The sequence below is a fragment of the Lepidochelys olivacea genome (genome assembly GCF_965140295.1).
Source record: "Lepidochelys olivacea isolate rLepOli2 genome assembly, chromosome: 27".
Lineage (NCBI taxonomy): Eukaryota > Metazoa > Chordata > Testudines > Cheloniidae > Lepidochelys > Lepidochelys olivacea.
The window spans coordinates 18,710,261-18,737,005 of record NC_140437.1 but is presented as its reverse complement, the minus strand read 5'-3'; the positions used below and the strand labels follow the sequence as shown (position 1 = coordinate 18,737,005).

General features: G+C 59.2%; 3 protein-coding genes across 4 annotated transcripts; all 3 read right to left on the bottom strand.

The window, feature by feature from the left end:
• Positions 1–12: 12 nt before the first annotated feature.
• On the bottom strand, positions 13–10,591 carry IFI35 (interferon induced protein 35). 2 transcript variants are annotated; one of them, XM_084615475.1, is made up of 10 exons: positions 10,522–10,591; positions 9,033–9,079; positions 8,358–8,453; positions 7,902–8,060; positions 4,705–4,818; positions 3,984–4,128; positions 3,484–3,605; positions 1,697–1,886; positions 1,252–1,358; positions 13–356 (listed from the first exon to the last, which is right to left on the bottom strand). In XM_084615475.1, exons 2-10 carry the CDS (start codon positions 9,063–9,065, stop codon positions 165–167), a joined length of 1,158 nt encoding a protein of 385 aa, XP_084471601.1. In that variant the 5' UTR covers positions 9,066–9,079; positions 10,522–10,591; the 3' UTR covers positions 13–164. The 2 variants fall into 2 exon arrangements, with proteins under 2 accessions (XP_084471601.1, XP_084471602.1); XM_084615476.1 differs by having other exon boundaries at positions 9,048–9,079.
• Positions 10,592–11,842: 1,251 nt separating this feature from the next.
• RPL27 (ribosomal protein L27) lies at positions 11,843–16,690 on the bottom strand. Its single transcript, XM_084615985.1, has 5 exons — positions 16,588–16,690; positions 16,122–16,204; positions 14,654–14,823; positions 13,612–13,722; positions 11,843–11,933 (listed from the first exon to the last, which is right to left on the bottom strand). Exons 2-5 carry the CDS (start codon positions 16,200–16,202, stop codon positions 11,885–11,887), a joined length of 411 nt encoding a protein of 136 aa, XP_084472111.1. The 5' UTR covers positions 16,203–16,204; positions 16,588–16,690; the 3' UTR covers positions 11,843–11,884.
• Positions 16,691–17,466: 776 nt separating this feature from the next.
• Positions 17,467–26,317, bottom strand: RUNDC1 (RUN domain containing 1). Its single transcript, XM_084615953.1, has 5 exons — positions 25,929–26,317; positions 22,667–22,825; positions 22,177–22,375; positions 21,734–21,838; positions 17,467–20,752 (listed from the first exon to the last, which is right to left on the bottom strand). Exons 1-5 carry the CDS (start codon positions 26,253–26,255, stop codon positions 19,887–19,889), a joined length of 1,656 nt encoding a protein of 551 aa, XP_084472079.1. The 5' UTR covers positions 26,256–26,317; the 3' UTR covers positions 17,467–19,886.
• Between the last annotated feature and the right edge of the window lie 428 nt (positions 26,318–26,745).

The window sequence follows — 26,745 nt, the reverse complement described above, 5'->3', positions numbered from 1 at the left end:
CAAGGACCCAGAGCAGCTCCCTAAATACTTTAATTCCAATCAGAGTCCGATTAATCTATACAGTGCTACATGGAGCACGCGTGGGCTCTGAGCCTGTGGCTGTCTCAGGCCCAGTCCCCGGGCGCCGACTGTCTTGTGTTCGGGTTAACGTCCATGAAGGAGCTTCAGTCCGTGTCCTCCTCAAAAACAGCAAGTCCCTGTTTCCCCACTGGCACGTATCCCAGGGCATCCACCTCGCCTCCGCCTTGGCTGGGCTTCTGGAAGTGAATCTCCAGGGTGTCCCTCATGGACTCCTCGTCCAGAATGTCCGAGATCCCCGACAGGAGCACGGTCTTGGCACAGACGGACGGACGGACCTAGGGGGAGAGAGCAGAGGAGTGAGCGCGCTGTCTCCTGCTGGCACAGCCAGAGGTGTTGGCTGAGCTACGGGGAGAGCAGCCAGGGAAGAAGAGCGTCCGTGGCTGGGGATCTCAATGGATGGAATTAAACGCCACAGAGACCCCCCTCTCCCCCCCGGGGGTCAGTGCAGGGTGTGACACAGGCCCTGGGCACAGAGGCACAAACCCTGCCTGCTGCTCGCCAGGCAAGCTCCGGAGCCTCGCTTAGCTTTGCACAGAGCCTCCTGCAGCTGTCCATTGGGGCAGGGTCCCTGCAGAGCGGCTAGTCTGACCCAGCAGCAGGGAGTGCTGGGAACGCAGAGCAGGGGTTCCCCAGCTGGGCTCCTCCTCACTGTGTCTCAGCCACTCCCCAGCGTTGCCATCTGTATTTCCAGGAGCCAGTCATGGCTGTGCAGACGCAGAACAAGAGACAGCCCCTGCCCGACAGAGCTCAGTCTGCCTCTGTGCCTCTCGTGCTCTTGGCCATCAACCCTTTCGGCTGGCCGTGTGCCTTCAGCCTCGAGGGAGAGCGAGCGCGGAGCGTGCCGAGGGCGGGGTGGGGCACGCAGGCTTGTGCAAAGTGCATGTAGGGTGGAAAATGGGCACTGGGCTCACGCCCAGGGTGGGGGTGGTCCGAGGGTCAGGAGTGGCGCTGACAGCATGTGCTGGGACTTGTGCAGAGGAGAGGGCTGTCAGGACCAGTGCCCACTGTGGGGAGTGGGCATGGTCAGTGTACGCCGGGGCTGGTGGGGGGGGGGAGGGGTCTCAGGATCAGTGCACGCTGGGGGGTGCGGTCAGTGCACGCTGGGGCTCACACCTGGCCGGGGGTGGCAGCAGCGCACGCTGGGAACACACTGGGGCTCGCGACCCCTACCTGAAGGTCTGTGATCTGTCCGCGTATGTAGGGCGTCACTTTGAGCTCGTACGTCTGCTTCCCAATGGGGACTTGGAAGCGTCCTTTCTTCGCTAGCTGCTCTGCCACTGCCGAGGAAGAGAGAAGCCCTGACCTCCTGCTCCCACCCGCAGGCTGAGCCTTTCCACCAGTGCCGGGCGTGCGAAAGTGGCCGCTCAGACACCAGCATTGGTGCTTGCAGCATCTGCCCAAGGACACCCCAGGAATCCGGTGCCAAGGGCACCTAGCCCAGTGCAGCCTCTGGGAACCTGGAGCCACCCCAGCCTGCTCCCCAGTCCAGCCCTCCTGACGGCTCCCTCTGGCGGATGCACAGAGGGAAGCTCTGTCTGCTGCAGGTAGCTGTCCCCTCCCTGGACTGACAGCTCCAGGGCCCCTCACCCCAGCTCTCAGCGTCTCCACCACGTACCTCCATTGTGCACAAAGGTCAGCACCACGTGCCCAGAATCTCTCAGGAGCTCCCGCTGCTCCACCTCACTGCCCCCATTCTTCTTCTTGCTGAAGAAGATCTCCAGCTTGTCCAGCAGCTGCTCCTCAGAGAGATCCAGGCGCGGGAGGCTGGACAGCAGGATGCACCTGTCACTCAGCTTCATCTCAATCTGCAGGGCAGGTACCAGGCCGTCACGACCCCAGCCTGGAAAGAGGGGGCCCTGGCTGCCTGGGACATGGCAGGAGGTGGGCACCAGGGAGCTTCATGCCCCAGGCCTCCAATGCGGGGAGCTTTGTGCTGGTACTGAACACAGCCCTGGTTACCTTGAGAACAGGCCACAGCAGGGCACACAGCCCTGCAGGACATGGGGAGGCTCCCTGCCCCTGCCGGGCACGGCCCATCCCCCCCAGCGTGCGAGAGGTTCCCCGCCCCTGCCGGGCACGGCCCATCCCCCCCAGCGTGCGAGAGGTTCCCCGCCCCTGCCGGGCACGGCCCATCCCCCCAGCGTGCGAGAGGCTCCCCGCCCCTGCCGGGCACGGCCCATCCCCCCAGCGTGCGAGAGGCTCCCCGCCCCTGCCGGGCACGGCCCATCCCCCCAGCGTGCGAGAGGTTCCCCGCCCCTGCCGGGCACGGCCCATCCCCCCAGCGTGCGAGAGGTTCCCCGCCCCTGCCGGGCACGGCCCATCCCCCCAGCGTGCGAGAGGCTCCCCGCCCCTGCCGGGCACGGCCCATCCCCCCCAGCGTGCGAGAGGCTCCCCGCCCCTGCCGGGCACGGCCCATCCCCCCAGCGTGCGAGAGGCTCCCCGCCCCTGCCGGGCACGGCCCATCCCCCCCAGCGTGCGAGAGGCTCCCCGCCCCTGCCGGGCACGGCCCATCCCCCCCAGCGTGCGAGAGGCTCCCCGCCCCTGCCGGGCACGGCCCATCCCCCCCAGCGTGCGAGAGGCTCCCCGCCCCTGCCGGGCACGGCCCATCCCCCCCAGCGTGCGAGAGGTTCCCCGCCCCTGCCGGGCACGGCCCATCCCCCCAGCGTGCGAGAGGTTCCCCGCCCCTGCCGGGCACGGCCCATCCCCCCAGCGTGCGAGAGGCTCCCCGCCCCTGCCGGGCACGGCCCATCCCCCCAGCGTGCGAGAGGCTCCCCGCCCCTGCCGGGCACGGCCCATCCCCGCAGCGTGCGAGAGGCTCCCCGCCCCTGCCGGGCACGGCCCATCCCCCCCAGCGTGCGAGAGGCTCCCCGCCCCTGCCGGGCACGGCCCATCCCCCCCAGCGTGCGAGAGGCTCCCCGCCCCTGCCGGGCACGGCCCATCCCCCCAGCGTGCGAGAGGCTCCCCGCCCCTGCCGGGCACGGCCCATCCCCCCAGCGTGCGAGAGGCTCCCCGCCCCTGCCGGGCACGGCCCATCCCCCCAGCGTGCGAGAGGCTCCCCGCCCCTGCCGGGCACGGCCCATCCCCCCAGCGTGCGAGAGGCTCCCCGCCCCTGCCGGGCACGGCCCATCCCCGCAGCGTGCGAGAGGCTCCCCGCCCCTGCCGGGCACGGCCCATCCCCCCCAGCGTGCGAGAGGCTCCCCGCCCCTGCCGGGCACGGCCCATCCCCCCAGCGTGCGAGAGGCTCCCCGCCCCTGCCGGGCACGGCCCATCCCCCCAGCGTGCGAGAGGCGGCCGAAGTTCCTCGGGGGAGGCAAAAGCCCCGGGCACTGACGGTGAGCCAAGGATGCTGAGCGGCCCCCGCAAGGGATGTGGCATGCAGACTCCACGGCAGCTGAGCCTCACCTCCAGGGCCGAGGGCAGCAGCAGCTCCACCGGCTCCGCCTGCACTCGCAGTCGGCCCTCACACCCTGTGCTCTCATCCAGCTTCACCTCGTGCCACTTCATCTCTAGGATCCTCTGCGCAACTGCAAACAGGGAGAAACCACTCAGGCCTGGGGAGCGCAAGGCAGGCGGCTCTGGGACGGGATGGGCCAGGGCCGAGCCAGGCAGGGAATCCCCCCACAGGAAGGGCTGGGCCGTGGGGCACGGCCTCCACACAGGAAGGCTCTGCAGGCGGGAGAGAGAGCCTGGCAAAGCGAAGGGCAGCAGGGCTCCAAGCCACAGCAGCACGAAGGGCCCCCAGCGAGGGGAATGCTGGGGCCTCGCGCCCAGGCCAGGCACCTCTGCGGGAGGGACCCCAAGCGGGCACCAGGCTGCTTGTCTGAGCCAGTGTGTGGGGAGCGGGGAGGCCGCCCAGACTAGGCACTGACCAGAGGCAGGCTGGCCTGCAGCAACAGACCTACCCTCCGGCTCCTCGAAGGTGAGGAGGGCAGAGCCCCCAGGCAGTGCCTGCTGGACCCGAGGGGCGACCACCAGTGCGTTCACGTCCTCGGCCTCCGTCACGTGTCCCGTAAACAACATCTTTCTGTCCGGCAGGGAGGGCGGCACCTGGGGAAAGCACGCCGAGCAGCGTGAGGGAGTGTTGCGCCCAGGGAGGGGTGGGAGGAAACGGTGGGGGCCCATCCCGCTCAGCCCCCACCTGAGATCCTGCAGCTCAGCTCCCCACCGAATCCCGCCTAGGGCGCCGGCTTTCTAAAGCCTGGAAGGCTGCTGCCGGAGCAGCCCGGGCAGGGACCCAGTCGGACCTCCCAAGCGAAGCAGGGTCAGTATGGGGGTGGGAGCCCTCCAAGGGAACAAACCCCCACAGCACACGGAGGATTCCAGAAGGGTGCTCCCCCGAGCCGCGCTGATGGAGGCATCTTCTCGGCCGAGATGTAAAAGCAAGGTCCCGAGCCCATGTGCTCACCACTTCTCACAAGAGCCAGACTCCGGCCGGGGGACTCGGCGGATCGGCAGAGCCGCTAGCGGGCTGCTGTTCCCTCCTCTCCGACCAGAATGGGAGTCGAGCGCACTCACTGCAACCAGCCCTGAACTGATCGGCCCCCTCCAGGCCCACGGCCCCTCAGCGACAATCACCAGCGGACGGGCGGGGCCAGCGGGGGACCCTGCTGAGAACTTCCTCACCTTCGCTTGCTTCTCCCAGGCCACTCTCCTCGCCTCCAGCTCCTCCAGCTCCTTTTCCAGCTTCTGCTTCTCCTGAAGCAACTTGCCCCTTTCCTCCTTTGCCAGACAAAGCTCCTTCAGGAGGGAGGAAAAAGCCAATCAGAGAGGGGGGCAGGGGAGCTCTGCCAGTGGACCACCCATGATTCCCGTCCTGCGCGCCCCCCACCCAGCTCTGCTACAGCCTGACGCCCACCCGCAGCCCAGCTCCTCCCGCCCTGCGCGCCCCCCACCCACCTCTGCTACGACCTGACACCCACCCGCAGCCCTGCTCCTCCCGCCCTGCGCGCCCCCCACCCAGCTCTGCTACGACCTGACGCCCACCCGCAGCCCTGCTCCTCCCGCCCTGCGCGCCCCCCACCCAGCTCTGCTACGGCCTGACGCCCACCCGCAGCCCTGCTCCTCCCGCCCTGCGCGCCCCCCACCCACCTCTGCTACGACCTGACACCCACCCGCAGCCCTGCGCCTCCCGCCCTGCGCGCCCCCCACCCAGCTCTGCTACGACCTGACACCCACCCGCAGCCCTGCTCCTCCCGCCCTGCGCGCCCCCCACCCACCTCTGCTACGACCTGACGCCCACCCGCAGCCCGGCTCCTCCCGCCCTGCGCGCCCCCCACCCAGCTCTGCTACGACCTGACGCCCACCCGCAGCCCTGCTCCTCCCGCCCTGCGCGCCCCCCACCCAGCTCTGCTACGACCTGACGCCCACCCGCAGCCCAGCTCCTCTCGCCCTGCGCGCCCCCCACCCACCTCTGCTACGACCTGACGCCCACCCGCAGCCCGGCTCCTCCCGCCCTGCGCGCCCCCCACCCACCTCTGCTACGACCTGACGCCCACCCGCAGCCCTGCTCCTCTCGCCCTGCGCGCCCCCCACCCACCTCTGCTACGACCTGACACCCACCCGCAGCCCTGCGCCTCCCGCCCTGCGCGCCCCCCACCCACCTCTGCTACGACCTGACGCCCACCCGCAGCCCTGCGCCTCCCGCCCTGCGCGCCCCCCACCCACCTCTGCTACGACCTGACACCCACCCGCAGCCCTGCGCCTCCCGCCCTGCGCGCCCCCCACCCACCTCTGCTACGACCTGACACCCACCCGCAGCCCAGCTCCTCCCGCCCTGCGCGCCCCCCACCCACCTCTGCTACGACCTGACGTCCACCCGCAGCCCTGCTCCTCCCGCCCTGCGCGCCCCCCACCCACCTCTGCTACGACCTGACACCCACCCGCAGCCCAGCTCCTCCCGCCCTGCGCGCCCCCCACCCACCTCTGCTACGACCTGACGTCCACCCGCAGCCCTGCTCCTCCCGCCCTGCGCGCCCCCCACCCAGCTCTGCTACGACCTGACGCCCACCCGCAGCCCCTGCTCCTCCCGCCCTGCGCGCCCCCCACCCAGCTCTGCTACGACCTGACGCCCACCCGCAGCCCTGCTCCTCCCGCCCTGCGCGCCCCCCACCCACCTCTGCTACGACCTGACGCCCACCCGCAGCCCTGCTCCTCCCGCCCTGCGCGCCCCCCACCCACCTCTGCTACAACCTGACGCCCACCCGCAGCCCTGCTCCTCCCGCCCTGCGCGCCCCCCACCCACCTCTGCTACGACCTGACGCCCACCCGCAGCCCTGCGCCTCCCGCCCTGCGCGCCCCCCACCCACCTCTGCTACGACCTGACGCCCACCCGCAGCCCTGCTCCTCCCGCCCTGCGCGCCCCCCACCCAGCTCTGCTACGACCTGACACCCACCCGCAGCCCTGCGCCTCCCGCCCTGCGCGCCCCCCACCCACCTCTGCTACGGCCTGACGCCCACCCGCAGCCCTGCTCCTCCCGCCCTGCGCGCCCCCCACCCACCTCTGCTACGACCTGACGCCCACCCGCAGCCCTGCGCCTCCCGCCCTGCGCGCCCCCCACCCACCTCTGCTACGACCTGACGCCCACCCGCAGCCCTGCTCCTCCCGCCCTGCGCGCCCCCCACCCACCTCTGCTACGGCCTGACGCCCACCCGCAGCCCTGCTCCTCCCGCCCTGCGCGCCCCCCACCCAGCTCTGCTACGGCCTGACGCCCACCCGCAGCCCTGCTCCTCCCGCCCTGCGCGCCCCCCACCCACCTCTGCTACGACCTGACACCCACCCGCAGCCCTGCGCCTCCCGCCCTGCGCGCCCCCCACCCACCTCTGCTACGACCTGACGCCCACCCGCAGCCCTGCTCCTCCCGCCCTGCGCGCCCCCCACCCAGCTCTGCTACGACCTGACACCCACCCGCAGCCCTGCTCCTCCCGCCCTGCGCGCCCCCCACCCACCTCTGCTACGACCTGACGTCCACCCGCAGCCCTGCTCCTCCCGCCCTGCGCGCCCCCCACCCACCTCTGCTACGACCTGACGCCCACCCGCAGCCCAGCTCCTCCCGCCCTGCGCGCCCCCCACCCACCTCTGCTACGACCTGACGCCCACCCGCAGCCCTGCGCCTCCCGCCCTGCGCGCCCCCCACCCACCTCTGCTACGACCTGACGCCCACCCGCAGCCCTGCTCCTCCCGCCCTGCGCGCCCCCCACCCACCTCTGCTACGACCTGACGCCCACCCGCAGCCCTGCTCCTCCCGCCCTGCGCGCCCCCCACCCACCTCTGCTACGGCCTGACGCCCACCCGCAGCCCTGCTCCTCCCGCCCTGCGCGCCCCCCACCCAGCTCTGCTACGGCCTGACGCCCACCCGCAGCCCTGCTCCTCCCGCCCTGCGCGCCCCCCACCCACCTCTGCTACGACCTGACACCCACCCGCAGCCCTGCGCCTCCCGCCCTGCGCGCCCCCCACCCACCTCTGCTACGACCTGACGCCCACCCGCAGCCCCTGCTCCTCCCGCCCTGCGCGCCCCCCACCCACCTCTGCTACGGCCTGACGCCCACCCGCAGCCCGGCTCCTCCCGCCCTGCGCGCCCCCCACCCACCTCTGCTACGACCTGACACCCACCCGCAGCCCTGCTCCTCCCGCCCTGCGCGCCCCCCACCCAGCTCTGCTACGGCCTGACGCCCACCCGCAGCCCCTGCTACTCCGGGACTTCGCTGAGCAGAGGTGGCCAGTTGTGCCAGACTGTGCTGTGGTTCTGAGATATATTCACTAGACTCTGACTAACTGCATCATGGGAGGGTGGGGTGCAAAGGGCCTATTCCTAGAAACCAGCCTGGTAGGAGGGCTCCAGCTCCCTGCTCAGAGACTTCTCTCTCTCTAGTTTCCCACGGAGGAGTTCGGCTTCTCTCTGGAATACTCGTGTCTTGTCCTCAGCAGCTTCCTTCGCTGTCCCCAGCTCTCGCCGGTCTTGTTCCAGCACCTGACAGCGCTCCTGGGAGAGGCACCGAAGGGAACATCAGGCTCCCGTGGGCTGCTCTGCAGAGGCTGCACCGTCCCCATGGCCACTTCCACCCCACAGAATGCCAGTCTGTCCCGTGCGGGTGCGCAATGGGGCATAGCTGCTCCCCAGGCACTATCAGCCCAGAATCGTCTGGGGCTGGGCCTCTATTAACCGCGCACTGCGGAGGGAGCTGCAGCTGGTAGGCACATTCTGAGCCCCTGCCCCATCCCGCCATCGCCTCACGTGGAAAGCAGCTGCTCAACCTACAGTGCCTGGCCAGAGACCCACCTTGTACTTCTCAATCTCCTGCTGCAGGCATTTGGGTGTCATCACGAGGGCGCTGTTCCCCAGTTTGAACTCTTCGGGCAGATGGACAAAGGACTCCTAAAAGCCAAGAGAGGTCAGTGACCCTGGGGCCCACACACGGAAGCACGGGGCAGCCTGTGCCATGGGCCATGCCAGTCACCGTCTGCACATGAGCTCTCTGGCTCCACCAGCACAGGGGTCAGAATTCAATGTGGGTGGAGCCAGAGGGGCGGGGGTGGAGCCAGAATCTGCGTGGGGGTGGGGAAGGAACTTTCCTGCTGGACTCAGGCTGTTCCTTTCCCCTGGGTGGTCTCCCGCTCCCCGCGCTCAGGGCTCGTCTACACTCAAAGCGCAACAGCTGGACTGCTGCAGAAGTTCAGCGAAGACGCTGCCCACGCGGACGGGAGGGGTAAGGCACCTCGGCGAGGCGGCCAGTTGATGGGAACGCACTGTCTGCACCAGGAGTTAGGTCGGGTGAGCTGCGTCACTCAGGGGGCTGGATTTTTCACACGCCTTAGTGGCAGGGTTATACTACCCTAATTTCCTAGTGAAGACCAGGCCTCAAACAACCAACCTCCTGGCGCCCCCCCAGGAAATGTTACTCTCAGGTTAATTTCCACTTTGGCTTTCAAAAACCCAGGGCAGGGACTGACTCGCCTGGTGCCCAGTTACCTCTTCGGAATCTGTCATCGTGTCACTCACAGCTGGGGAGAGAAAGCAGCAAAGTGTCAGAATCTGGCACCAAAATCAAGCTCCCCGCCCCTAGCGTTGGCTCTACAGGCTTGTCACCAGGGGAGACCCTGGGCCTTCCTGACTCGCCAATCACTGCAGCATGGAGCGTTTCTCCAGGTTCATGGGGGTGACAGATGAGAGCTCACCCCATGTTCACCGCAGGTCACTCTGGTCTGAGTAAGATTGTGCCCCCCCCTTCAGGTGCCCAGAAACCGCAGGGAGCGACAGGAGACACAGTCTAAAGGGAGGGTTGGCTCCCAAATGTCCGGCCGGGACCAGTTCTGGGGTGGGGGGAAATGGGCCCTGCTCCAGTGGGGCTGGCCTGGTCCCTAGGACTGCAACACCCCAGTGCACTGTGTGTGACGAAGTGGGACTGTTCTTAATGTTTCCTCTGAATAGTGTGGGGGGGGGGCACTCAGTTTCCCCTATGCAGTTCTTAAGTATCTAGGTGGGGGGAGAAGGGTGTATGATCACTGCAGAGCCCTAGAGGGCAGGTCTGTGCAGGGGTCTGGACACAGACAATGGCCGACACCCTGTTTCCTGGCCACTGATGGCCTGGGCCCTTCCCCCTGCAAGGTGAGAGCTGAAGGGTTGGAGAACAAAGGAATCAGGTGACCTCCTGGCCCGGGAAAGGGACAAAGCCCAGAGGAGGAGGGACTGGAGAGGTTTTTCAGTTTGGGGCTGGCTGGGACATGGAGTGAAGGGCAGACAGGGTTGTCTGGCTCACTGTCCCCAAAATGGACCCGGCTGAGGGGTCCTGTTCTCTGCACCTACAAGCTCTGTGTTAGACCATGTTCCTGTCGTCTAATAAACCTTCTGTTTTCCTGGCTGGCTGAGAGTCCCGTCTGACTGCGGAGTTGGGGGCAGGACCCTCTGGCTTCCCCAGGACCCCGCCTGGGCGGACTCGCTGTGGGAAGCGCACAGAGGGGCAGAGGATGCTGAATGCTCCGAGGTCAGACCCAGGAAGGGGGAAGCCGGGTGAGCTGTGTGTCCTGCAGACAGGCTGCTCCCAGAGAGGAGACTCCCCCAGAGTCCTGCCTGGCTTCCTGGGGAGCAGTCCCAGAGCATCGCCCGGGGACTCCGTGACAGGGGGAATCCCTGGAACGGAGCCAATGGCGCAGGCACAAAGGGGCTCCCCCAGTCACTCCAGACAGGGACTTGGGGAGGCAGCGCCCCTGGGCTGGAAACAATGAGGGAGGGGGCACAGCGCCTCCCAACGAGTGGGGAGAACACTGGGAGACCCTGTGAAAAAGGGGTGCACTGTACAACCCCCTCACAGCCGGGGCTGGGCCTGGGCCAAGGAGCAGACCCGCTAACCCCCTAGGGGACCCAGGGCAGGAACCGCCCCCCCCCAGCACCCCGGGGGGCTCAGCGCAGGGCGCACCCCCCACGCGGAACCCGCAGCCCCTCTCACCGCTCCAGCCTCCTGCAGCGGCGCTGCCGGCCTGACTCCGGCCCCTCTTTCACTTTCGTTTCCCGGCCGCCCCGCCCCGCCCCGCCCCGCGGCGTCGGCCGGAGGCAGAGCCCGGGCGGCCGCAGCCCGGCGCCTTGCCCAGGGCAGGGACCGCGCCAGGGCCACCCTGTAAGTTCATCTCGGTCTTGCGGGGAGACGCTGCCTCCAGCCAGGAGCAGGCAGGCTCTGCTGCACGGTGCCATTCAGCCGCCAGCAGCCGTGTGCCGGCCCTTCCTGGCCAGCCAGGAGCGCCCTGATGGTCACGCTTACACCTCGAGGGGTGGGACCCTTTAAAGGAACAAGCCTTGCGGTTCAGGCAGCGAAGAGAATTTCTCTCCCTGAAACGATCCCCCCTTCATAGCAGTGGGGTCCTGGCAAGGGCCAACATCCCCATCTAACCTCACACAGTGTAGAGTGGCCCTGAGTCCCTGTGTGGGGGAGACCAGAGGCTTATGTGTCTCTGTTGAGTTCCTGGTCGTCAGATAAGTCATCCGCCAGGTGCTCATGAAACCTTTTTGATGGAACAATTTTTGCACAATAAACCCTCTAAATTACCTCTACCCACTGCTGAGCTCACACCACCTTCATTTAGCTTCTGCTCCCAAAAGGTCAATGATGCAGTTGGAGACTATTGGAATCAAAGTTGCCACTTGCCAGATACAGACCAATCCTTAGCAAAGGCAGTTGGAAAAAAATGGTTTCAGAGTAACAGCCATGTTAGTCTGTATTTGCAAAAAGAAAAGGAGTCCTTGTGGCATCTTAGAGACTAACCAGCATCCGATGAAGTGAGCTGTAGCTCACGAAAGCTTCTGCTCAAATAAATTGGTTAGTCTCTAAGGTGCCACAAGTCCTCCTTTTCTTTTTGGAAAAAAATGACACCCCACCCCTCACTGAACATATCACTCCCATTTCTTAGGCAAAGAACCAAAGCCAGCTGGAATAGCAGGATCCCGAATCATTTCCCTCCCCATGAGTGACCTTAAATTCATGTTCAGCGCATTTTAGACTACCCAGCCTCCATTGCTGGAAAGGTGGAGCAGCTTTGTCATCTGCTCACAACATTGTGTGGGGAAGGCATCAGATACGGAGAGAACTCTTAGGGCAGTTCTCCAAAGCCATCTCGGTTAGTATTTAATTCCATTTAACGCTCCATGAATCCCTTCCTGGCTGGCTTGGACTGTAATTACCCCTGCAAGTCATCTACTCGAAGCACAGAGCCAGTGATGTTTACACTGCAAAGCCAGATGCTTCGCACCAGGGAACACTTTACAGGGCAACAAAATGTTTTTTAATAAACATTTATTGATGCAGCCATGTTACAAGTTTAGAATCGCAGCTTCTGGAAAAACCACTTATTCTTGCCAGTCTTGTATCTGAAAGAGAGCACAATCCACACATTAGGGAACGCTTGGCACCAGTGTCCCGAACGAGCCTCGGCCCACGCTTCAGGCCCACTGAAGCGCACATCTGCCCAGCCTGAGTGGGGCTCTGGAGCAGCCACCACCTCCCTCCCCCAATCCTTTGCAGGGGAAACTCACATGGGACTCTTCACCCTCATCTGCTTGGGTTAAACCCACTAGTGAGAATTTGCTCCTGTGGGCACTGCAGCCTGGCCACACAGGTCCCACAGCAGAGAGCCCAGTCCGTCATCGTGGCTGGAGAGCAGTGAGTTCAGCTCCTCGTGAAGAGGGAGCCACCTCACTGCTATGCAGTGACCCCTTTGGCCACATCAGAAGTACTACAGGAGGCTGGGACGAGCCTGCTAATAGGCGTGACAGGCCTTTGGAAGGAGGAAAGCAAAGCAAAACTGCCACTCCCCACACCAAATCCTGGGCCAGTGCCTCACCTGGAGGGGAATAACCCCAGAATATAAAACAGCATCTGCCTGGACAGAACTAGCCTCTCTGGTTGTTTGGTTAAGTACAGCATGGAGATGTGTGCCCCAAATCAAGTTAAATGAGGCCTACAATTTCCTCTTTAACCCTGTATAGTCAGCAAGACAACAGGGGACAAGGGCAGCAACTCTTGGCAGTTGCAGGACTGACAATTCCCACTAGGTATTTCACAACTCCAAAGTTAGCAAGACATCTGCACAGCCCCAAGCCAGAGGTCAGCCAGAGCAGATACAGCAGCATAATCCTGCAGCTAACAAAGGAGCCAAGGCAGTGAGGATGGCTATAGAAGCCACTACACCCTCTGCAGGCAAGTCCCAAGAAAGGATGATTGCTTCTTGTTGTGGGGGATGCTCGTCACAATTCCTTCCTTTGAAGGGGAGGCTCTGAAAGAAGCCACTGAGAAGGCAAATCAGCCAGCCTGAAGCACTGATTGCAGCCGGGACACACTGGAGTCATGTACATAGGAAAGGGAATTCAGTGACATGCACCTAACAGGTAACTAAGGAACACGATGTTAGGAGGCCACACCAACAAAATTAGGAAACAGCTCCTTTAAGGTCCTGTCTGCTCCTACTCCTCCCCTTCCTCCCCCACCACCAGGCAAGGTTGCTCCCTGCACTATGGTCACAGGTGCTCGTGCAAGTGCAATATTAAATCTGGTTAACGCAACACACTGCTTTGCAAGAATCCGGCCCCCACTGCTAGAATGCAGCCTCCTTGGGGTAAAGAGGGCACACTGAAGGACAGGCAGTGAAAAACTACACGCATCCAGCTGAAAAGGTAGAATTTTAGGTGAAGGAGGGAAGTAGGTAAATATTAACTTAGGATGAGGCCTGGTGTTAATTTACAGTTAATGCGAAGGATCTTAACATCCTCAAGCAGCCAGACCCTCAGTTACTGTCACTGCAGGGCCAGCACAGCCCCATTCAGGAGCATGCTGGGACATCAGCGCTATATGAACCCGGTGTTCCTTGGGTCTCCCAGCCAACAGCTGTCAGGATGGACACACTTCACTTGAGAACCAGAACAAGCTGGGGCACTGGGTTGCAGGTTTCAATGACTCAGAAACTGAAGTATAAACAGATTCCTACAGTTCAATAAAGAAGTGAAAATGTAACAAGCAGCTGGGGGAGGGAGAAACAAGTTTCCAACTCACCTTTCCTCAAATTTCACCTTGGCTTCGCGCCTTGCCTTGCGTTTTAGTGCAGGGTCCCTGAACACATCTTTATTGACAACGGTTTTGTCCAGAGGAATATCAACAGAATACCTGAGAGAGAGGGAACAGCAGGCTTTGAAACATCCCAAAGATGTGCTATACCCACATGCCAGGATGCGAGATAGCTAGCCTGAGCCTGGCTAGACAGTGCACCTCTCCTGCCAGCCCACAGAATGATGGCAGTTAAAACATACCTAAGAGACAGAATCAGGCCAGCACCCCTAATGACCCAGGAATCCTCAAGCACTCTGAGCCAGTAGACGGTGTGAGAGGTGCCAAGCAGCCTTGCTTTGCCCTCACTGTGCAATCAGAAGCACACAACACTAACAGAACCGGGGAAGGGAAGGCCAGTGACAGTATCATGAAATGCTCTGGTTCCGCTACAGTCCCCAAATACCCAGCTCTTTCTATTGCACTGTCCATAAGTAGATCTCAAAGTCCCTTACCAAGGAGATCTGTATCGTAATTACAAATCCTCTTCAGAGCTTACAAGAGGAAGGCTGTCTCCAGCCAAAGAAAAAAAAGGAAAGGTCTAAATAATGGCCAATGCCACAAGAAATGCATTTGGGGACAACAGAATTTGTTCACCGACCTCTCCCACAGTATGCACCTGATGAAGTGAGCTGTAGCTCACGAAAGCTTATGCTCAAATAAATTGGTTAGTCTCTAAGGTGCCACAAGTCCTCCTTTTCTCTCCCACAGTGAGAGTGTCAGCCTGAATCGAGATGATAAATGAATGGGGAAGATCATGAAGGTCTCACCCCAACTTCTGAATCCTCCAAGATAATTAGCACTGGCCACCCAAATCAGCATCCTGCAAATCTATTCACTGAGCTGCATAAGAACATAACTGAGGAAATCTCAGAGAAGCAGATTTCTCGGCTTTACCATAGAGAAAAGCTGCTTTTGCCATGTGGAAGGAAACGAAAAGGAGTTTACTAGTTCTATCAGCAGCACTTCAGGGAGCCCCGAGCCTGCTCACCTGGTGGGCATTAGATGGTTGTAGTTATAAACTTTCACAAAAGATTTGATCTTGGACCTCTTCGCTATCTTCTTTTTGCCCATTGCAGCAGTTACCTTCCGTGGGTACCTATCAATACCAGCCACCAGGGCGTGGCTATACGGTCGGTCCGAGGTACCATCATCAATGTTCTGAAACACACAGGAGACCTATTAGCAATGCACAGACACCTGGATTCTGGGAGGTCACCATAGAGTCTTCTACCTTTTGAACAGAAAAAACTGCTATAGCTTAACGAGTTTAAGGCTTTGGAGAGAAAGCCAAATGGCAGGGTGCAAAGAACCCAAAAGAAAATCCTCAGCTATGTGAACAGATCTAAAGCCCGCATGCCACAAAAAGCAGCTCTAAGGGAAGTCCCCAGAACGCTCACGCTGTATTCCATGGAATTTTTAGAGGCTTCTCTTCTGCAGGTGTGCAACCCCCATGAATAACAACAGGATATACGCAACAACCTCAAACTATCTAGCTCTAGGAGTTAACGTTTCTAGGCATCTCCGTTCTCAGCCCGACAAGCAGCATATGGATGACAGGTTTCCAGATGCTCCTAGGTAACACAGAGAAAGCAGATGTCTAATTACGTTATGTGCTTATCCAGCCCTTGTCACTATTAAATCTGAGCACCCCACAATCTTTAATGTATTTATCCTCACAATCCCCCCGTGAGGTGGCAATGCTATTATACCCATTTACAGGTGAGAAACTGAGGCACAGAGGTTATCCCTGCACAGCTCCTGGGAGGCTGGATTCGCAGCACAGGTAGACAGATCCAGGCTCTCTCTGCTCAAGCGAGTGCGCTGAAGGTAACAGTGTGGACACAGCTGCAGCCAGACGTACCCAGAGGGATTAAGTGACTTGTCCAGGGTCCAAAAGCAAGTTTGCGACACAGCAGCAAACTGGCCCTGGGACTCCCAATCCTAGATTAGTACCTGACCATTAGACAATCCGTCACATCCTGGCGCACCACGAATGTCGGCGCGCTGGCCTCTCTGTGACCCACTCAGCAAACGTTAACCAACCCTCACTGAGCACGCACACAGCGACTAAGGCCTACAGAGCTTGATTTAAACCCCATAAAATCACAAAGGGATGAAGTGACAACGAAGATCAGAACCCATAAATCCCCAGCCGTGTTCAGAACAGGCCTCTCGCGAGAACGGCACAGAGAACTATGGCGACTGGGGAGAGCCTTTGGCTCTTTAAATATGCCCCACGTTTACATGCCAAAGGGATGGGGAGCAAATCACTCATGAACCCCCAGACCTGCAGGCGGGGCCGCCCCTTACATAGCCCAGGCCAAGCCCTGGCCCACCCTCTGCTTTTCAACAGCGCCCAGAAAGCTCCGGGCGTTAGGCCACCGCTGCCCGAGGCGCCGCCCTGGTACTCGGAGCTTTGGGCCGCGGGCCAGGCCTGATCCCAGCGGGTGACTTACCTTCACGATGACAGCTTTACGCCCCGAGTAGCGCCCAGCCAGGACGAGCACCACCTTCCCGGGCTTCATGAACTTCCCCATCTCTGCCACGAGAGAACGCACGTTAGGGGCCGCCCAGGCCCGGGGGCGCCCCCCCAGGCCCCGGCCCCCCCCGCCCGGGGGCGCCCCCCCAGGCCCCGGCCCCCCCAGGCCCCGGGAACCTGCCCCGCGGAGTCCCGAGCCCGCTGCCCGCAGGAACACCCCCGGCCCCAGCCCCAGGGCCCGGCCCCCCCCGCCCGGGGGCGCCCCCCCAGGCCCCCCGGGAACCTGCCCCGCGGGGTCCCGAGCCCGCTGCCCGCAGGAACACCCCCGGCCCCAGCCCCAGGGCCCGGCCCCGCCGCGGACCCGCCCGGCCCCGCGCGCCCCCAGCCGGGCCCCGCCGCCCCGCGGATGGCGGCCGATGGCGGCCCCGCCGCCCGGGGCTCACCGAGGCTGCGGCTCCGATGGCGCCCAGACCGGAAAAGGAAAGAGCCGCCGCGGCGCCGACCTTTCACCCCGCGCTTCCGGTCACCTGACTTCCGCTTCCGCCCGAGCCGCGCGGCGGCCCCGCCCCCTGCAGCCGTGGGGGGCCTGACCCGGGGGAGCGGCGGCTCCGCGCTCGTCCGGGCTCCAGGGGCGGGGCCCGTGCGCGGTGCAGCTGATACAGCGCCGAGCACAGCCGGGCTCCCTGGCTGGGGAGGGGGGGGGGCGCAGCACCGCAACCCCCCCCCCCGTTTAAAGGGGCGGCGGGGGCTACAGCTGCCCCCGCCCCTTGGCCGCGGCTTCCACTTGAACGCCCTCGAAAAGATGATTTTATCTCCCCCCTGCAGTCATGTAAACCGCCCCCCCCCACTATCGGGACCTGAACCAGCGACCCCGACCGACCCCCCTGCCTCTCCCGGCCCCTCACCCCCACAAAATGGAGAAGTAGCATCTTCTCCCCTCCACGTTTTTTCCCACGGGGCAGCTAAGCTATTACTCCAGACAGGCGTGCAAACTTTAAAATGGACAATCCTTTCCACTCCAGCCCTCAAGGCCAAGGTGGCCTCTTCCTCGCCCCACCCCTGAGCCCCTGGGGAAGGGGTGCACTTGACCGTCCAGAAGTTTTGGGGTGTTTTTTCCTATTAAGACATCAGCTGCCCCTGGTGCTGCCCAGTTGTGTCCTTACCGACCCCAGTTTTTAGTTACCAATGTTCTGTTCCTAAATAATGGTGCACCATACAAGCTATAAAGGTAATAGCTGTAGGTATGAACCAAAGATTCAAAGTCTAGAAGGAAGGAGAGGGTCCATTAACAGTTTATCTATTAATGTACACGTAATAAAACATACACAAACCACCATGACTTTTATTATCGTCAATAGATATTATACTCTCCACAACACAAATACATCCATCCTATTGCACATATGCACAGACCTAAAATCAGAACTAAATCAACATCAGAAATAAAGCAGATTTCTGAACTAGTATACAACATAAACTTCTCCAGCATAGCACTGTTAACACAAAATGGAGTTAAGAATTAGAAAAACCTGAAGACAAGATGCTTTATGGAACCATTCAGGTCCCCAGAAAAGCCTTTCCAGCAATCAGACACTTCAACTGCCAACTTATTTATAACTGCCACAGATTTAACAAAAACATGCAGATTTCAGACAAAAAATAGCAAAACCAGAATGGGGAATGTTCCATGAAAATTATTCTTGAATTAAATCTTGCCTCTCCAGCTAATCTTAATGTGGTTGGTCATTGGTAATTCTATACTTTGCTGTCCAGGAAGACAAGTTTATCTGGATAAATGAGCTTGGAATTTTTCACCCTTAGACAAGCCTCTGAAAATACATGAACAGTTTCATAACTGAAGGGTACAACATGAAAACAGTTTCCACATATGTAAGAGTCACTGCTGCTGGTTTTCATTATATTACAGTAAACTATTTCTGCATTAAAAACATGTGGAGGAATGGGTTACTAACCACTAATTCTTCAAAGAAACTAACACCCTCCTTATAGTGTACTGTAAATTTCACTCTGCTCCAAACAGGCAAATAATTTTTTTTGGGGGGGGGGGGGGGAGAAGGAGCAGATTCTGGTCTCTCTGTAGTGGCAACTTTGTCATTAACTTCAATGAGAGCAGATGGGCCCCAGCGCTCAATGTCCAAAATCTGTGGTGTCAGTCTATGTAATTCTAGATGTTTTCCCAAATAGTTTCAATGCTTTTTAGACAGAAATAAGTAGAAGCCAGCAGCCCGACTTCACTAAACTGTGCGTGCAACTGAGAGGAACTGGTAGTAAGAAAACATTCCTTTTCAAGCTTCAAAGAGAGAGCTATTATGAACAGTGGGGAAACTGGGAACAAAGAAACTACCTTGACAGCCCTATTTCTAGCTACTAAATGTACAATTGGAATAGTCACTCCCAACCCTCTCCCATGTGCCTGAGACTCAGATGCTGCTGTTTTGCCAGGAAGCTGAAGGGAACAGGAGGCCAGAGTGAGACACTCCATTACCTGCTGCTCAGGGCATCACTGATGCATGTACAAAGGAGACCACTCCCCTCAGCTCTATTCCAGTCAAAGCCTCAGTTCTCTTCTGATGCCAGAAGTGATTTTCTCTTGCAGATTACTACTTCCACAGCGCTGACTGATTTGACTGCAGACCTACCTGTAACCAGTGCAGGAAGCTTTGCCCTCAGACCAGCAGAAAATGCTCAGTTACACAATAACCAAATACACTAGATGTAGAAAGTTCTGGCCAAGAGATACTGACCACAGAAGTGCTTTCAGGAATTACACTGGGAATATCAGACATCTGTAACTACTACAATTTATTTTCTACAAGGAGCCATATGAGCAACTGTTCTTGCAGCGCAGGGGCTAATAATTAACTCAAGTTAAACACAGTAACTGGAAAATGGAATATTTGTTTACAGTTGTTAAACCAATGCATCTGCAGTGAAACCCTGGCCTGATGGTATTCAGGGCTTTGACCAAAGCTCCAAGAGGGAGCTGAGATTCTTACACAATGCACCTGAATGCTCAATCGAGTCACCTGTCACCCCATAGTCCAAAGAATCTCAATGTCTGGACCTCTGCAGCCACTAATCCTGCAAGATACAAACCAATAGGCAACTATAGCTCAGGGCAGAAACTGTTCCCAGGCCTCCTGTACATTCAAAATCTACATAAACGTGGGGGAGGGGATGTCTGACTCCACCACCGGTCACGTTACATCAAGCCTAAGCAGCAGAAGGAAGGTATATCTGTCAAAAAGCCGCACCCAGCTCTGTGTGAAACAGCCAAATGCCACAAGTGACAGCTTTTAGACTAAAATTCTGGGGACTGACGTGCAGCCACAGCACAGGAACCGCTTCCACTGAACTCCACGGGAGCTGCTCCGATGCACTGGCTGTAAAATCAGGCCCTGTTTATTGCACTTCAGACAGTGGTTCACTCCTAATGCATGTGACAGAGGCAAGGCACCGGCAGATGGGGTGCAGCAGCTCTGCTGTTAGGAGCTGCATTAGCATAGGCCTGGGCGAGTGGCACACAACCCAAACATCTGCAGCATTTCCTCACAGGCAATCTTGTAAGGGAGGTTTCCAGTGTCAAGACAGGAGACTGCTATCCCAGTAGACACAACCAGCTTCAAAGGGGGAAAGTTTGGTCATAAACAAGGCTCCTCCTCTAAGCAAGTAAGTTAATACATTCCTATGGGGGAAAGGGGGCTAATCCGGAAAGGGCACATCAAAAAGCATCTCTGATGTTTTTCAGCTGCCGGACAGCCAGGTCAACAGGAAGGTTAAACTTTAGATTGCTCAGGGGGCTGAGAAGGTTGAGTGCACTCTCAAAGCCTGTGCTGGCCACGTAGCTCCAGGGCTGATAGTGAGACTGTATCAGAGCCCCAGATTTGCAGATCAGGTTCACCCAGGAAACCAGACGCTGTTCATTTAATGCCATGCACACCAGGGCTTTCAGTTCAGAGTCCGCACTGCGCTTGAATGGATCATGCTCTGTGAGGACAGTGTGAATAGCCGTTAACAGGCTCTGCTTGGGGGTCACAGTGATGCCCCCCATCACGGGAAGGGAAAAAGACTGGGAGAGCTTGCGCGCTGGGGACTCCACGAAGGCGCGGCCGTTCTTGGCGTTGTAATACTTCACAAAGAGTTCCCAGGGGTGCATGGTCTGTGGCGACGAGGTAAGTGCAGGAATCAGGCACGCAATGGGTGCCAACACCAAGCTCATCCCTTGAGAAGAGGCACAGAGCCCATGAGCCATCAGGTCTCGTATAGCAGTGGTCAGTTCCTTCCGCACAGCCAGCGTCAGCTCATCTCTTGCTCCCAAGGAGACATCCTGCATGCTGGAATAGCTGAGCACATGATCCCGGTGCTGGTGCTTCAGTGCCAGCTGCCTCACTTGGTCTACAGACAATTCCAGTTTCTTAATTAAGGGAGAATAGTCCTTACTGGCCTGGTCCTTCTGCCAGAGGGTGCGGGGGATCTGACCTGTAGCACAGCCAAACTGACTGACAGCAAATATCTGCAGCACAGCAAGCATGCGACGCATAAGGTGCAGGCCTGTTTCTCGCATCTTTCTGGCATCCTCTGGGTTCACTGTTTGATTAGGGAAAAGGAGGAATGCTGCCGTTAGAGAATCAGATTTATCTATGCTTATTCCTATAAGCAGGGAGCTCATCAGCCACTCCACTAGGGGATGCTTTCGCTCTGGTGCTGCTGGCTGGGTGATTCATGTGGCTTTGCTCAAGAGAGAGTGGCAGCTTCTCAGCACTCATGCAAACTGGAAAATGGGGCATCAGATATTCATGTGTCCCATTCTCAAACCGCATTATCCACCTTAAATCACGTGGCAGAGAATGAATCCTACTAGGGGTGCTCTTTTAGCAGGCACAAGTGACCATAGCAGAATTTTAAGACCTCTAGTGAGGGGAGAGGGAGTTTCAGACACAGATTTGTGGATATCCCAGTATCAGAAGGATAATGACAGGGTGCCAGAAGCTTTTGTGGAAGGAAGTTGCTCATGTGCAAGGAACTAGTTGTCTCAGGGAATAACCTGGCCCGCTCATGCCAGAACCTGGGACCAAATCAAGCTCTTAAGTTGGTGGTCTCATTGTAAACTGTAACGAACAATAGATACACCAGCCAGCGACTTCTGCTGATGAAGAGTCCAGGACTAGAACAGCTGGAGTGGTGCAGGCCAAGACTGAGCTGCTTTGGTAAAGCTACAGCATGTCAGGAGAGACTGCACAGCACCTTGTCTGCATTATGTCTGCTGCTAGATAATTATCAGAAGCCCCTCATTTTTGTGAGCTCCACGTTGAAGAGCAACCCTATCCCTCAATGATGTGTTGGTGCACATTCACTGTACAATCACACTGGCTAACAGGGAAAGGCAAGAGGTCAAACATAAGGTTTCTGGCTTATTGTCTGGATCAATGAAAGGGTAAGGGAAATCACCACTAGCAGGGGAAAAGCACTGAATGTAGGAAGTGATGAGACACCAGTTCCTGCAGGATGGAAGCCATCTGGCTAACAAAAGGAGAAGCAGCAAGAGCCAAACACATGTAAATTGCCCACCTCTGTTATTCCCGGAAGGCAGCCTGGCATTCGGTTTGTAGGGGCCACTTCCAGGCTTCCTGCCTGAACATGCACACTGTCCATCCTCCACCTGGCCAGCTTCACCTAGAATGAGGAACCCACAATGCCAACAGTTCATTATTTTGCATCCCTACATCAGCTGTAAGATTTCGGCAACATATTGCAGACTGCAGGTCAGTATGGCCTCGTGTTCCTCTACACATGGGTGACCACCCTGCCTCTCAGCATCACATGTATCAGTGCCCCGGGGTCTCCACACACTATCCCTCACCACCGAGAGGTCTGTGCTGCTCTGTGCCAGATTCTGTCCCATTGAGGTGTGCATCCTTCCTCTCCCTGATTCAAGCCATGCTATACCCAAGATGCCCCTGCTGCACCAATGAGCAGCTCTCCTGATTGTATGAGCAAAACCCAGCACGGACCCTGAATGAAGCTGATGAACATCTCCAGGTCCCGTATTTGTGTCTTCAGCTGTTCCAACAGCTGCTCCTTCACCCTTGTGGGATTGACAATTTGGGCAACAGCCACATCCACCTGCTGCCGCAGCTCCTCCGGGGACAGCGAGGCAATATCCTCGTTCAAGTTCATATCCAGCTTCTTTATTAACTCCTCTATAATCACCTGCAGAACATTACATATAATGAGTGTCATGATCTCATGTGGCCCTCCCACCTGTGGAGCCAGATTGCTGCTTTCACTTTCCCACTAGTTATTCTGGGGCGAAGCCAGTCCGGACTTTATTCTATCCACTAACAGTAAACTGTAGTAGTCCCCATGGATTATATTCATGGATGCAGACTTATGATGATGTATTACAGCTGCCTGAATCAGCACTGGCCACATGCTAGTGTTCTGAGGGAGGCACTAGCTGGTGTTAAGAAAGGGCACTGGCAGAGGATCCGGAGGCCTTACCCGCTGTCTTTCCATGACCATGGATTGGGGCAGTGAATCATAGCTGCCCTCTTGGTAAGCGAAGGTCTCCAAGTCATCTAGTTGCGTCTTGAGCTGCAGAATCAGCTCTCGCTGCTTCTCCTTCCGGGCCTCAATTCGCTCCTGATTCTCCCACTCCCCCTGAAATGAGTTTATTGGAAAAGAAATTGAACACTCTACTCATAGCCAAGGCCCTGGAGATAGGATTGTTACACCAGGGATGTTTGGCAGTTAATCTTACAGCCCATGCCACTAGCGAGTTCTGTGCACCCTCACTGACAAGAGGCTGCAGGCTTTCAGTGAGAAGAAATTCCAGCCCAGTCACCTCTATACAAAAGCAGCGTTTCTGCAGGCGTCTTGCACCCCCCTACTCTAGTCTCACTCGTCAGAAACCTCAGCAAGTAAAGAATTTTGTTGTAAGCAGTCAGATGATGATCACGTCTCATAGTAACTTCTGGAGTTCTTACAGATCTCAGAATGAAGCAGCAACCTGACACCACGCCCTACATAACAGAGAAGAGTCACGGCTGCATGGCACTTTATCTTGGTATAACTTGAAGGGTATTTCAGGAATAGGTTTTCTGGATAATGCACTAAAATTGTACATAAGTGAAACAAATGCAACCTATTATATCTCAATCAAAAGGTAGATTTATATTGAAAGTAGCACTTATCAAGGCCTCCAGATATTAAGCATGGGAATAAAAAGCAGAAATATTCAGTTACATTCTAAATTAGATTTGTGTTTGTTGTTATTTTTCCTCAAACAAAGTAGCTGAAATTTTATTTATTTAAATAAAACCTCATTATCTCACAGACATTTGGGATCCTTCTGAATTACATACAAAGCCAATTAGTATCAAGATCACAAACCCTATCTCTACTCCTGCATGAAAATCAAGGGTCCCAAGCAAGCGTCTGAACTGCCCTGACTTCAATCTGAACTTTGCAAGCAGTACTAATGCCTACAGACAGAATGAGAGAGAGAGCAAGAAAGAGAGAGTTCAGCCAAGAGCCAGAGTTCATTCTGCTCACTATCCTCACCACTTTCAACACAGGGCAGCAAACAAGCAAGATTAAACTGGAGCATTTTAAAACTGCAGATGGGCAGGAAATTGCCACTGGAATAAGGTTTGGTGTAGGAGACTGGAGTGGTAGGGAAAGCCTTGTAACAGTATCTTATTTAAAACTGATTAATTGTGGGGGTACAGATGAAGCTTCTTTGCTTCTGAGAGTAGCTCTAAGTCCCTGCCCTGCTGTTTTTGGTGATGTAATAGCTGCTAAGCAGCTTTTAGTAACATTAAAAAAAGCAAATGGCAATCATCCAGATTTCCCATGTGCAAAGAGGCAGCAACATTCCCAATTAACCTCCCTGTCCCTCTCATCCTCTTCTCCAGTGTGAGCTGGCCCCTTGCACAGGGCTTCCCCATTAGCTGGTAGCAGGGGCCCTGGCTAAGCCCAGCACCCTGATCCAGCCCCATGCCTAATTTGCTATAACACTCCTTGTTCATTGTGCTTGAGGAAAAGGTGGAGAGGGGTGTGGAACTGTAAACATAATTTATCTGTACAGGTGTAAGATCAAATGAAGAAGGTCAACTTCCCCTGTTCTGATGCGAGTGGAAAGGGAACTGTAATGCAGGAGGCTAACAGGCAGGTTACACCAAACATTGTCAGTGATCTAAGCTAATGAATCACACTGGAGAAATTCACATGGATGCTGTATCCTGACTGTCTTGTACTGCTCCTGGGAAATGCTAGCAGGCCAGGCAGAATCATATATCCTACAAGATGAAGTGCAGTATCACTTCAGCTTCCTTCACATGGCTATTGCTGGACACACCGTACCTTCTCATTTTAACTGGGCACTTCACGGCTGAGGTTCAAAAGTGAACTTTCACATTCAGCGGCTGTCCACGCTGTGAAACAACTACGTTTAAGAAAACTCTGTGCAGCCGAGTCTAACTATGGGTGCACCGGAGCGAAACAAAAAAAAAAGAAAGAAAAGGAGTACTTGTGGCACCTTAGAAACTAACCAATTTATTTGAGCATGAGCTTTCGTGAGCTACAGCTCACTTCATCGGATGCTGTAGCTCACGAAAGCTCATGCTCAAATAAATTGGTTAGTCTCTAAGTTGCCACAAGTCCTCCTTTTCTTTTTGCAAATACAGACTAACACGGCTGCTACTCTGAAACTGGAGCGAAACAGTGCTTTAGCCCAAGGGCAGATTAGTCCAGAGCCTGGGCATGAACAGTCCAGCCCCATGCACACAGGTTGGATTGAACCATTTGATGGAGTCAGTTGTGGATTTCGGGTCCTTTGACCTTGAAGCCGTTCCCCGTAAATTGCACCGTTCAGGAAACCGGGTTCTCCAAACCGTGCCCTTCCACTTCTCCTGGGTGTGACCATGGGGTTCCTCGCCAGTGTGACTCACGAGAGCAACCCGCTCCGCAGAGCGGAGAGCGGAAGGCGGGAGCGGGACAGAAGACGGGGGGCTCCGAATTCTCCCCTGCATCGGTCTCTGCGGAGACGGGCCACTGGCACCGCGCCCCCTGAGGCTGTGCCTGTAGCGGGGAGCAACGCTGTGCCCCCCCCCGCCAATCCCCCCAGCCCAGCCCGCCCCCCACAGGCAATCCCGCCCCCCCCGGCCAATCCACCCCCAGGCCCCCCCCCGGCCAATCCACCCCCGCCCCCAACCCACACCCCCCCAGCAATCCAGCCCCCCAGCCCCCAACCCGCCCCCCCTGGCCATCCCCCCCGCCCCCCCGGCCAATCCACCCCCAGGCAATCCCACCCCCTGGCCCCTCCCCGGCCAATCCACCCCCGCCCCCCAACCCACACCCCCCCAGCAATCCAGCCCCCCAGCCCCCAACCCGCCCCCCCCGGCCAATCCCCCCCGCCCCCCAACCCGCCCCCCCCGGCCAATCCCCCCCGCCCCCCAACCCACACCCCCCCAGCCCCCAACCCGCCCCCCCCGCCCAATCCCCCCCCGGCAATCCCCCCCGCCCAATCCCCCCCCGGCCCCCCAGGCAATTCCCCCCCCGGCCCATCCACCCCCGCCCCCAACCCACACCCCCCCAGCAATCCAGCCCCCCAGCCCCCAACCCGCCCCCCCCGGCCAATCCCCCTCCGCCCCCCCAGGCAATCCCCCCCCCGGCCCATCCACCCCCGCCCCCCCAGCCCCCAACCCGCCCCCCCCGGCCAATCCACGCCCTCAGGCCAATCCGCCCCCCCGGCCGCACTCACCGGCGCCCCCCCGGGCCCGTCCCCCGGCGCGGCCGGGCAGCCGCGGAAGGCGAAGTCCTCGAGCTCGCGCAGCAGCCGTTGCTGCTCGGCGGGCCCGGCGCGCGCCACCTGGCGGAGCCGAAACTGCACCTGGGCGAAGTGCGAGACCAGCGCCAGCAGGGCCCCGTGCAGGCGGCGGCGCTCGGCCCGGAGCCGCGGCAGCGAGCGGGGCGAGCCCCCCGGCGAGCCCGGCCCCGAGCCCCCGGCCTCGCCCGCGCCCGCCTCCGCCACCGCCCCGACCGGGGCCCAGCGCTCGCCGGGGCCCAGCGCCCCGCCCTCCGCCTCCATGGGCCCGGCGCCGCCGCTAGCGGGCCCGCGCCGCCGCCTCGGCCGCCGCCATCTTCCCGGGGGCGCCGGGGGCGGGGCTCGGCGGGGGCGGGGCTTCCGGGGAACGGGGCGGGGCTTGGAGCAGGGGGCGGGGCTTATGCGGGGGCGGGGCTTCGAGTTACTGCCGGAGAAACCGGGTCGGTCGAATGTACCCCGGGCCCCCCCCCCGGGCTGTTCCCCTGTGCAGTGCCCCCCCAGGCCCCTCCCACTCCCCCAGCTGGCCCCTCCCACTCCCCCAGCTGGCCCTGCCCCCATCCGGCCCGTGCTCGCCACTGGCGGCCGTGCTGGGGTTTCTCCGGGAGCGGTCGGGCAGCGCCGCCGGCCTCCGAAGGGATTTATGGGTAACGGGGGGGGCGGGGGCGCTAGTCAGATCACGCTGCCGGACGGGTTTCGCCCCAGAGGTAGCTGCAGCTCTGCGCCGGGTGAAGTGGGTCCTCGTGCACTGGTCTGT